General features: G+C 36.7%; 1 protein-coding gene across 3 annotated transcripts in view; it reads right to left on the bottom strand.

Annotated features, from left to right (window-relative positions):
- MANBA (mannosidase beta) overlaps nucleotides 1-12,257 on the bottom strand; it is a 135,866-nt gene that overhangs the window by 79,042 nt on the left and 44,567 nt on the right. For all 3 annotated transcript variants that reach the window (XM_074228778.1, XM_074228779.1, XM_074228780.1), the window contains one exon: nucleotides 11,384-11,494. In XM_074228778.1, the coding sequence (XP_074084879.1) occupies nucleotides 11,384-11,494 (111 nt within the window). The remainder of the gene's footprint in view (nucleotides 1-11,383; nucleotides 11,495-12,257) is intronic.

The raw sequence follows: 12,257 nt of genomic DNA, 5'->3' as shown, positions 1-12,257 counted from the left end.
CTGATATGGAAAACAGACTTAGGAAAGATAATTTAAAAATTATTGGAACACCTGAAAGTCTTGATCAGGAAAAGAGCCTTGACATAATTTTCAAAGCATTACTACAGGAAAATTGCCCTGATATTCTAGAAGCAGAGGGCAAAATAGAAATGGAGAGAATCCACCAATCCCCCCCCCCGAGAAAGACATCCAAAAAAAACCAACCCCTAGGAATATAACAGCCAAATTCCAGAACTCCCAAGTCAAAGAGAAAATATTACAAGCAGCCAGAAGGACACAGTTCAAATATCGTGGAGCTGCAATCAGGATCACACAGGACTTAGCAGCAACTACAATGGAAGCTAATAGGGCTTAGAATATAATATACCAGAAGGCAAAAGAGCTTAGAATGCAACCGAGAATCAACTACCCAGCAAGGCTGAATGTCCTCTTCCAGGGAAAAAGATGGACTTTCAATGAACCAGGGGAATTTCAAATGTTCCTGTTGGAATGGCCAGAGCTGAACAGAAGGTTTGATCTTCAGATACAGGACTTGGGTGAAGCATAGAGATTGGAGGAGAGGGGAAAAATATGAGGGACTTGATGATGATGAACTGCAAGTATTCCTACATAGAAAAATGAAACTGATAATACTCATATGAACCTTCTCAGTTAATAGAGCAGGTAGAGGGAGCTTTTATAGTTGAAGCACAGGAGAAAGCTGAATTCGAAGATAAAATATGGTGTAAAAATGGAGTCAATAGAAAAAAGGGAAATATAATGGGAGAAAGAAAAAGGAGAGGGGGAATAGGCCAAGATATTTCATATAATAAGATTTTTCTTTATTATAATGAGCTATTGCAATGATATGGAAGGGGGGAAGGCAAGGGGGAATGAGGGAATCTTTGCTCTCATCAGAGGTGGCTAGGAGAGGAAACAGCAAATATATTCAATGGGGTATAGGCATCTGGAGTAAGAAAGAGAGGGGGGACAGGGGGAAGGGGTAGGGATGTGAATGAAGGAGGAGAGGATGGACCATTGGGGGAGAGTGGTCAGATATAACACATTTTCTTTTTTACTTCTTGCAAGGGGCTGGGATTGGATGGCCTGTCCGGGGCCATCGGGCCAGGTGGATGCTGGGCCTAAGGGGTGGTATGGGGGCTCAGGGCTTCTTGGCCCCAGGACCAGAGATCTGACTGCTGTGCCACTCAACTACCCTACAGCAGAGTCAGAGTGAAGGGAGAGAGAAAACATAGTACATGGTAATGGTGAAATACAAAAGGAGGGAGTTGCATTCAGCAACGGCAATGGTGGAAAAATATGTAAGTAACTTTTGCGATAGACTTATCATAAAGAATGTGATCCACCCGCAACAGAGTTGTTGGTGTTGGAACAAAGCTTAAGCACATTTTTTATTATTATTATTTTTTGGGGGGGTGCAGGGCAGATGGGGCTGGGTGGCCTACCTGGGGCTGCATAGCAGGGTGATCGTTGGGTGTCTGAGGCCAGATTTGGACCCAGGTGCTCCTGGCTCAAGGGCCAATGCTCTGTCTACCACCCAGCCACCCCTACTATTATTACTATTTTATTTTATTTTAGGTCTTTTTTTGGTTCTTGCAGGGCAGTGGGGTTCAGGTGGCTTGCATGTCACACATCTGGGTGACTGTTGGGTGTATGGGGCCGGATGTGGGCTCGGGTGCTCATGGCTCCAGGGCTGGTGCTCCGTCCATTGCGCCACCTGGCCATACCTACAATTATTACTATTATTTTTTTATTTTAATTTTTTTCTCTCCCCTTTATTGCTCAAGCAAGTCTATATTTATGGGGGGTAGGGGTATTCCGTTTACTCTTAAACAAGAATATTTTATTAATGTAAAAAAAATTTGTACAAAATGAGAATATTAAATAAAATATATATATATATATATATATATATATATATATACACATTTATAAAAAACAAAACAAACAAAAAGATACACATGAAAAGGTTAAAAAAATGGGGGGTAAAGAAAAAAACCACTATCCAATAAGATGAAACTGGCTATATAACCACTTGGGAGAAAGGTTCTCATAACTCTTGAGAATTGTAACTCTAATAAGAGAGAATATACTTAGCCAGAAGTGATGGACACTCGTGACTTTTCTGTGACTCAGAATGATTTAAAAACAACACCTCCTTAAAAAGGGGGACAGTAAGGAGACAGGAAGAGGGAGGAGATCGAAAGGGGTAAATCTCATTACATTAAGAGGTACAAAAGACCTACTGTAATAGAGGGGAAGAAGGGAGCAGCTGAGAACCACTTGAATCTTCCTCCCATCAAACTTGGTTTAAAGTTAATTTGTACAAACACTCAATTAAGAAACTTATCTTACCTTTCAAGTATTAAAAGGGGAAAAGGGGAGGGAGGAGACAGGGAGGGGGAGAAAAAGGGGAACTAACAGAAGGGAGGCAAGAAGGGGAAAGAAAGGGGGAGGGGGTTGACATAGGAGGGCAAACACACTGAAGGTGGCAGTATACAGAAACAAAATACTGGGGAATATGGATAAAAGGAAAAAAGGGGAAAATAGAAACAGGCAATAAAGAGTTAATAATTATAACTTTGAATGTGAATGGGATGAACTCTCCTTTAAAACATAAGTGAATAGAAGGATATGATTTCTCTCTCATCAGATTCAACTTAGAACAGTGTATACCATGGAAACATTGTAAAGACTAACAGACTGCCTTCTGGCAGGGAGGGAAGGAAGATGGGAGGGGGATTGTAAATCTCAAAATAAATAAAATCTTAAAAAAAATCTTTATAGAAAGTTTCTTGGCTAAAAGCATTATTTCAGAAATATAAAATAGACTAATTCAAGTTTATAATAAGAGTCATTTCATAGTAGAAAAAGGATCAAAGCAGTTTTCAAAGGAAGGAATCCAAGTTACCATTGGACATATGAAAAAAGCTGCTCTAAATCATTAATAATTAGAGAAATTCAAATTTAAAAAACTCCTATGTTCCATCTCATACCCATCAGATTGTCAAAGATAACAAAAATGGAAAATGATAAATGCTAGAGAGGCTGCAGGAAATTAAACACATTAATGTACTATTAATGGAACTATGAGCTGACCTCAGTTCTCAAAAACCATTAGGAATCACGATCCCAAACTAGGGATGTGTACACCCTTTATTTCAGCTAAACTATTACTAGGCCTACAGCCCAAAGAGATCAAAGAAAGAAGAAAAGGATTCATATGAAGAAACAGGTATCTAGCAGTTCTTTTTGTAGTTGTAAAGAAAGGGAAATTCATCAATTTGAGAATGACTGGTTAAATCATGATATATAAATATAACAGAATGTGAATATTCTATATGAAATTTTCCAACATTTCAGAGAAACCCATAGAGAATTGAATGAACTGAGACAATGACCAAAAACCAAGAGAAAAATTTATATAACACTCTAGAGACAAATAATTTTAAAACACTTAAGAATTATGATCATTGCAATGATTAACCATGATTCCAAAAGACTGATGGTCAATACTACTGAACTCTGACGAAGCTGGACTATTTTAATTTGCTTGATTATGCATATTTATTAGAAAAGTTTTATTCTCCCTCTCTTTTATTTTCCTAATTGGAGAAAATTAAATGCTTAATTAAAAAATAAAATAAAATTTTCAAAGACAAAATAAAATCCAGTAGCTGTTCCTCAAACCCTCTCCCTCCCCTCCCTTTATTGTCTCAGCATAAACTCAGTCACTCAAATTTATAAGGCCTACAGTCTTTGTTTACCTTGACTCCTGACTCACATGTTCTTCTTATGAACATGCCCTTATCTCCAGACATAGATGCCATCCTGTCACTGGCCTTTATCACTTCATCTACACTACTATAAGATTCTTCTAATTAGTCTCTGCTCCAGTCCATCTTTGACTCCACTGCCAAAGTACATTGTGAAGCCTATCACCCTTCTAACTCAAAAAACTCCCAGGAGCTCCTGATTATTTTCCCATCAAATATAAACAGACTTTAGGACTTTAAAGTGCTTCACAGCCCTGTCAGCCTCTTCCTATCTCTCCAATCTGTTTTAAATTCTGCTCCTCCCCTCCCCACCTTCCAATAAGTACTCCTCCCCTGACTCAGACCCTTACAATGATTGTCCTCCAGATCCAGAATGTTCCCTCTCCTCACATTGGCCTCCAAGCTCCTCTGGTCTCAACATCTCCTTCTTCAGGCCTCCCCAATCTCCCCTAGTGCTGGAGCCTTCTCCTTTGAGACACCCTCATTGTCTATATTCTTTCAGCCTTTCTTTGACCACCCCCCCACCCCTCCCCTGCCCTGGGTACTTTGCTTGGTACCATAGGTAAAATGAATAAATATTTTTAACTAAATGACTGACCAGAAAATCCCAACTCCAAACTTGGCTGCCAGTACTGGAAAAATGGAGCAAATAAAAGGGAATTCATGGGATTCCAAGAACCAGAGTCAGTAAAATATCAACACAAGTATATAATGAAGAAACACCTCAGTTCATAGACCAAACGCCCCAAAAACAAAAAAAAACACTTTTTGCTTTGCAAAGTTTTGGGTTTTAGGAAAAGTACCCAATGCCAGTGCCCCTCCCTGGTCTAAGGTCCAAGGAGGTAGGGAGGCCCTGGACTCAGTTTCTGGAAGGAATCATCCTTCTAGGACCTCCAGACCTGCAACAGTGATTAGCATCTGGCCCTTCTGTCTCTCCTGGTATTCAGGAGAGGTAACATCAAAGTTATCTGTTACAACAGGTACAAAATAATGTGGCACAAAATATTGTGCTGTGAAAGGAGCTTAGCAAAGGGTCAGGCTCCTTACTCAAGAGAGTATTTTTCTATGAGACCAAAGTGGTTTTTCTTTAAATAATCCAAACAAAACCAGCAAGTTTGAGCCTGCAGATAATAAACTACAAAGGCTGGTTGCCTGATGAGCTGATAAAGAGTCTAAATATGCAGAAACAACAATGTGGATGTTTTACATTCTCCAATGTTGTTTTTCTTCTTTGAGGAAGGCATTTTAGGATGCACATAAGACAGGAAAATTTCTAATATCTTCCTTAAAGTTTTTACTTTTTAAAACAGACTTGCTTAGCTCAATACTGTTTTTCAGGCAGGAGTTATAAGTATCTTTGCAGAAGGGCTTAAGGGGAATCTTGCCTGACAAGTAAATACAGTGAAAATCTCAGATTTCTCTCCCTGCTACCACTCATTTCATCAGACCAGATGGATGATGTAAAGTCAGGATGTAATGAATCTTGATTGACCAACTAAAGGCTGTTTCTCAGCTGTTTGTAATCAGATACTTTAAAAAGCAAAACCATGTGACTGTGGTTTCTCAAAAGAGTTATTTTCTATTTGAAAACTTGCCTGCATGACCAGCACTGAGAGGTCTCCTCATTCCAACTTCAAACTTCAAAAAAAAATCTCACCACATTTTACTGATATTCAATATGCATGTCAACTGCAAAAGATAGTCCAACTCCCTCATCTTACAGAGGACTAAACTGGGGCTTAGGAAAGAAGTGGAGTGACTTGCCCAAGGTCAAACTGGCAAAGCTTGGAATTTGAAGTCTTGAATTTTAAAGTCAGTTTTTCTTATACTATACCACAGTGAACTTAGAAAAGATTTCATATATATATATATATGTATATATATACATATATATGTGTGTGTGTGTGTGTGTGTGTTTGTGTGTGTGTGTTTGTGTGTGTATATTTGCATATGTGTATCTGTAGGTATACATTCTTGTATATGTATAAAATGTATATATGTAAAAACACATTCTATTCATAGAATATGTTTAAATATGTATGGATATATATGTACACACAAATATGTATTCTTTACTAAGCATTAGAAAACATCTGGTCATTTTATAAACAAAATTAAATTTATTACTTGTGGTATACCTAGTAGAATGAATTACTTGCATTTTTTTCTTTCCACAAAATAGATGAAGAAAATATACTGTTACATATATATATATATATATATATATATATATGTATATATATAAAAAGATATGTTCCCTTTTCCCTCTATTATAATGGATCTTTGAAATTTAAGGATTTAATTGCATCTGAAAAACAGCTCCCTTAGCAGCTAACATCATTCATTCCACAACACAGAAATGTTCCTCCTTAGGCAATAAGCCTACAGACTCATCAGTCTCTTTTAGTCTGCTTTCTCATCTATATAATGAGATTATTAGACAACATGCTCCCTTGGGTTCCTTCTAGCTCTGGTATACTAAGATTCTTAAGAGTCTTTGATGAACATAAAAATAAAACAAAACAATAACAGCTCATGTAAAGTTGGAGGGAAAGGCTGGCAGTGCTACTTGTAGCTTTTTCAAAATAACAGACTATTCTGAAGACTATTGCATAGAGGAGGTATTGAGATTTACTGTCTCAGTGGAAAGGTAAAGGAGAAAGGGCAAGATAAACCTAACTGAATGCAGAATTCTGGAGAATATCAAGAAGAGAGAAAGTTTTCTTAAATGAAAGAAATAGAATAAAACAAAAGAATGAGAAAGACAGGGACCTCTTCAAGAAAATTTGAGATATCATGGGAAAGTTTCATTCAAAATGGACATGTTAAAGTAAAATGGTAGGGATATAACAGAAGCAGAAGAGATTAAGAAAAGGTGGCAAGACTACTCAAAAGAATTAAGTAAGATCTTAACATCACTGAAAACCACAATGATGTGGTTACTGAATTAGAATTAGACATCCTGGAGAATAAAGTCAAGTGAATCACAAGAAGCAATGCTAATAATAAGGCTAGTAGAGGTGAGGGAAAATCCCAGTTGAATTATTTAAAACTCAAATAAGTGTTGCACTCATTATGCCAGCAAATTTGGAAAATTCAACCACGGCCACAAGATTGGAAAGATCAGTTTAAAATAACAGAACAAGTACATTCATTTCACATACCATAAAGGTTATACTTAAGATTCTGCAAGCTGGGCTTCAACTATATGTGAGTTGAGAATTACCAGAAGAGTAGGTTGGTTTTTCAAAGAGAAAGAGGAACTAGAGAACAAATTGCCAACTTTTGATAGATTATGGAGAAAGCAAAGGAGTTTCAGAAAAACATCTACTACTACTTTTAACTCAAGCCTTTGACTTGTGTGGATCACAAGAAAATGTAGTGAGTCCTCCAAGAGATGGGAGTACCAGATCATCTTACTTGTCTCCTAAGTAAATTATATATGAATCAAGAAGCAAAATTAGAACTAAGCATGGAATGACTGATTGGTTTAAGATTGGAAAAGAAGTAGGACAAGATTTGTTATCTCATTTAACTTCTCTGTAGAGTATATCATGAAGAATGTCATGCTGGATGAATCAAAAGTCAAAATTAAGGTCACAGGGAAAACTATCAACAATCTCAGCTATATAGACAATGCCACTCTGACAGCAAAAAAGTGAAGAGAAATTAGGAAGCCTTGACGAAAGGTGAAACAAGAGAGAATAAAAGGTGACTTGAAATGATTCCAGTACTTCCTGGTAAACAAAGGGAGAAGAACTAGAAACAGTGTCAGATTTCCTATTCCTGAGCTCATAGATCAATACAAAAGGTGACAATAGTCATAACAGAAAGTTATGGCAAATCTGGACAGCATACTAAAAAGCAGAGACATCACCTCATCCACAAAGATTCACAAAGTTTAAGCTATGGTTTTTCAGCAGCAATATATGGCCATGAGAATTGAAATATAAGGGAAACTGAGTGTTGCAGAATGGATGCTTTTAAATTATGGTGCTAGAGAAGAATTTAAAGTTCCTTGGACAGCAAGGATATCAAATCAGTCAATAGTTAAAAGAAATTAATTTAGGATGTTCACTAGAAGGTCAAATACCAAAGCTGAAATTTAAATATTTTGAACACTTAAAGAAAGAATTAATTGGAAAAGACCCTAATGTTGGGACACATTGAAGGCAAAAGCAAAAGGGGATGGTAGAGTTTGAGATGGATAGACAGTATAAGGGAAACAATGAACATGAACTTGAATAGACTTAAGATGGTAGAGAAGAGTAGGCCAAGGTCCACGGGGTCATGAAGAGTTGGACATGATAGATGGAGTAAACAAAAATTACAAAATTGTCTCACTTCATTAATGATTACAATTATCTAAATCAAATAGTGGCCTCACCTTCAAATCAATCCCAAATAATATTAGGGATTCCAAAAAAAAAACAAACCCATACTGTCTTCAAAGGATATTGAGACAGTTAAATAAGAAAAACAGAAGACCTGGGAGTGGATTGGTTCTTTTTCATGGAGTTTAAAGGTAAAAATAAGAGACGGTAAAAGGAAAAAATCTACCAGTGCAGACAAGAGGAAGAAGGGAGTAGAACTTGTTATTTATCATAAATAAATAAGTGAGAACAAGGAAAAAGCAATGGGAGGGGTAGGTATCAGATGAACCTAACTCATATGAAATGAACACATACACAATTTGAGGTAGAAATATACAAAGTTTGGGGTAACTGGGGAGGTTAAGAAGAAGGATGATATATCATAGAGGGAGAGACCTACAAGGAAAAAGAACCCACAAAAGCATCCTGATCCTGAAAGGGAGGGTGGAAGAAAAAAGAAAGAAAAGCAAAAAACTCCTTAAGAAGCATGCCTTGGGGATAGCTAGGTGGTGCAGTGGATGGAGCACCGCCCTGGAGTCAGGAGGATCTGACTTCAAATCCAGCCTCAGACACTTAATAATTAACCTAGCTGTATGGCCTTGGATGAGCCACTTAACCCCATTCATTGCCTTGCAAAAAACCTAAAAAAGAAAAGAAAAGAAAAGAAACATATGCCTTGAATGACTTCTCATAGACAAAGAATGTCCAAAAACCTTTGGGATATGAATGAACCAATTTCAGATTCCTAGATCAGACAACTTCACACAGAGAGGAGTAATACCAGGGAGAACAATTTATACATAATAATAATACTATAAAGGAAAGGAACTTGAAAAGATTTAAGAACTCCAGGGGACCTAAGAAAATGTATGTTATCCACCTCCTGAGAGAGAGGTGATGGACAGAAGATACAAAGAAAGATAGTGTTTTTAGAAATTAATGGAATCATTTTGTTTGAATACATTAATTATAAGTGTTTCCCCCCATTTTCCTCTTAGTTTTAATTGAAGAAGCAATAGTAACACCAAAAAACAATAGATGTATCATTGAAATATTTTTAAAATGAGCAAAAGAACTTCAGAAGGAAGCACAGATACAAGCAGGACAGTTTTGACAATAATATAGAATTTATTATATACTTGTTAAAAAATAAGTTGTAGGAAATGAATCTTCATAAAGAACCCTCTTTTTGTGTTCTGCTCTTTTTTAGGTATTTAAATTCAGAATAAAAAAAAATCTTTTTTTAAAAAAATGATGAGACCAATAAAAGAAATAAGACAAAGAGAAACCTCACTTGTTAACTTTAAGAATAAAACAATAGGGCAGCTGTACCTGGGTTCAAATCTGGTCTCAGACACTTAATAATTACCTAGCTGTGTGGCCTTGGGAAAGCCACTTAACCCCATTTACCTTGCAAAAAACCTTAAAAAAAAAGAATATAACAGAAAAAACTTCATATTGGAAATTATCATTACTGTAAAGATGGGATTATAATTTCATAAAAGTTAATCACCATCCATGCAGTGCTGGCAAGATGCTGCTAAAGAAACACTTCAACATGGGTGCTTTTATTTCCAATGTCATTGACTTTCTTTCAAGACAGTCCTATATGATCTTCTCAGAATTTAATTCATTATCTCTGGAGAAAGCTCTTACACTGGTTGAGACTGGCTAGGCCACCCAAGGATAGATGAAAGGCTTCTCTGCTGCCAAAGAATTGAATTCTTATGATTGTCTCAGAGACTAGAAAACACTTATGGTCTTTATCATTTTTAGAAATAGTCTATGTTAAGCCTATGAAATATCTAATTTAAGGCAACACAGGTCAGTCGACTTCCTTTCCAGTCCAGCTTCTCCTTCATGATCATGATGAAGCTCACTCTCCAATTCCCACCTCCTCAGCAGTCTTGCTTCTGAGGCCATTCCATCCACTCTGGTGCACATTAGAGCTTTCCCACCCTGCTGCTCTCCTAGATTTCATGACCTCCAGAAGCTCTTCAGAATTTCCCACAGGAGCGGCAAGACTTCATCATGACCTCCAGGCACTCTCTTATCTAAGGTCTTTTCAACTTTTTTTAATAAACATTGTCCATTAGATCATAAGCTCTGGGAGCACCTAGTAGACAATGTTTACTGACTCTTTACTCTGAATTCCTAGGGGTAGGCTGAAGTCAATAGAGAACAAAATTCTTGAGTGGGATTCTCCTACAAGCCCCATGAAATATTACAATGTGACAAAAGCACAGCAGCAGTAGAACATGTGAATACTGAACACCATAGTTTTACCTAACAACTAAATAAACTAGAGATTAGAGAAAATATATTCAACACACCTGGGGCCACACTAGGAAAAAAAACTGGAAACAAGGAAGAGGGCTCAGCAAACCTTGATTTGTCAGTCAACTGTTTAAATATTGATTAAATATTATTATTAGATTCAAATGCCATTAACAGTTAAAAACACAAGCATTATTTGAAACAATTAGCCCTGTGTCTCAACATTGATATTAAAAAAGCATCGAAGCCTAACACCAGTGCTTTTCACTGTATCTGTTTCAGGGAAGCAATTTATCTGAAATGTCATGAGCTACATTGCTCTGAGGCTCTGAGGGCTAGCAGCTAGACAAAACCAGCTCTCTGGGGAGACTGAAGACCTCCAAGCTTCCCCAGGGGCTTTAGGTATAACTCGAGCATTTTCCAGGTTTAAGTTTTTTAAGTAAAAGAAAACTTAAAAAGGATCTTGCAAACTAAACCAAACAGGGAAAGGTTTATATCAATAGTTTCTAAATGTTACCAAACTTCCAGCAAACTATCCAACATGCACTTTGTAATGCAATATATTGTTGCATCAAAAGCAAAAAATGTTTATATACTGCTTTTATTGCTGACCAAGCACTCCACTGTTTTCATAAATGCCACTAACTAAAGGAGGGAGTGGGGCGGGGGGGAAAGAAAGGGAGTTGTGGAAAAGGTGTATTTATGTTTTGAAAGCTCCTTCCAAGTATAAATGGAACCAAGTTCTCTGGCAGTGATGAAGTTTGAGCAAGCAAGAGAAATATTGTACCTGGAAAGCTTGCTTGCTTCCAAAATTGACCTAAATGACTCCATAACAACACCAACTGCAACAATGATAAAGATGATGGTGGTGGCAATATAATTTTAAGTTATCTCACTGATTTGTCAATTTAAAAAGTGACATAAAAAAGACCATATGAATCAAAAGGGCCTACTCACCTTAGTTAATTTTTCAATATAATAGCCTCCTTCCAGTTTAAAAGTTACTGTCATATTATAACCAGTTTGGTTTCCATGTCCATTAGGCCACCAAGTCTCCACGAGAGTGTTCTTAAGAAACAAAATCAACCTGAATAAGTAATCTATGGCATATGTCTAGCAAATAATTAAAACAATTGTCATATATGTCCAGCTTTCTTCATCCACTTCATCCATAGCAAACACCACCAAGTCAGAGAGAAAGAAAATGAACTACAAATTCAAATTTTGAGTCTAGACACTTTGGATCCCAGATATCAAAATAGAATTGTCAAAAACCCCATGTTCAGAGAACACTAACAAGTTCAGGGAAATAAAAATTAAGGTAAAAACAACATTTCAATCAATCTGCCACAATTTCAGTAGGAAAAAGGAGAGACTAAAAAGCAAATAAAGGACAAGGAAAGAAGAAAGTAGCATCATAGAAATTCAGAACAGCCCCCTGGAGCTTCATGTCTCTAATACTATGCATTTTCTTCTCCTCTATAGTGTTTACACTTTAGCACTCACCTGTCTAATTAGGTAGTATAATCAATCTAATCTAAAGTTTCTATTTTACCTGAACAGAAAATTTATCATTAAGCTATGGCTAAGCCAATTGAAGAATTCTGAATGTAACTTAGCAGTATTGAGTGAGTGGGAGGACAAATTAACCCATGCTGGCTATTAAAGGTAAATTAATAGAGCAAAGAACTCTAAGAGATTTAGAATCTCAAGATTTTCTGATATTAAGCTTTTTCAATTCAACTCAGTTTGATTTGAATATTCATCAGGCATCTCCTGATGGAAATAATGCTCTAAGTAGGCTCCTCCTTTCCTGTTTGTCTTCTAACAG

Source organism: Macrotis lagotis, chromosome 3 (assembly GCF_037893015.1).
Source record: "Macrotis lagotis isolate mMagLag1 chromosome 3, bilby.v1.9.chrom.fasta, whole genome shotgun sequence".
NCBI lineage: Eukaryota > Metazoa > Chordata > Mammalia > Peramelemorphia > Peramelidae > Macrotis > Macrotis lagotis.
The sequence above is the reverse complement of the archived record's forward strand: the minus strand, read 5'-3'. Positions and strand labels throughout refer to the sequence as shown.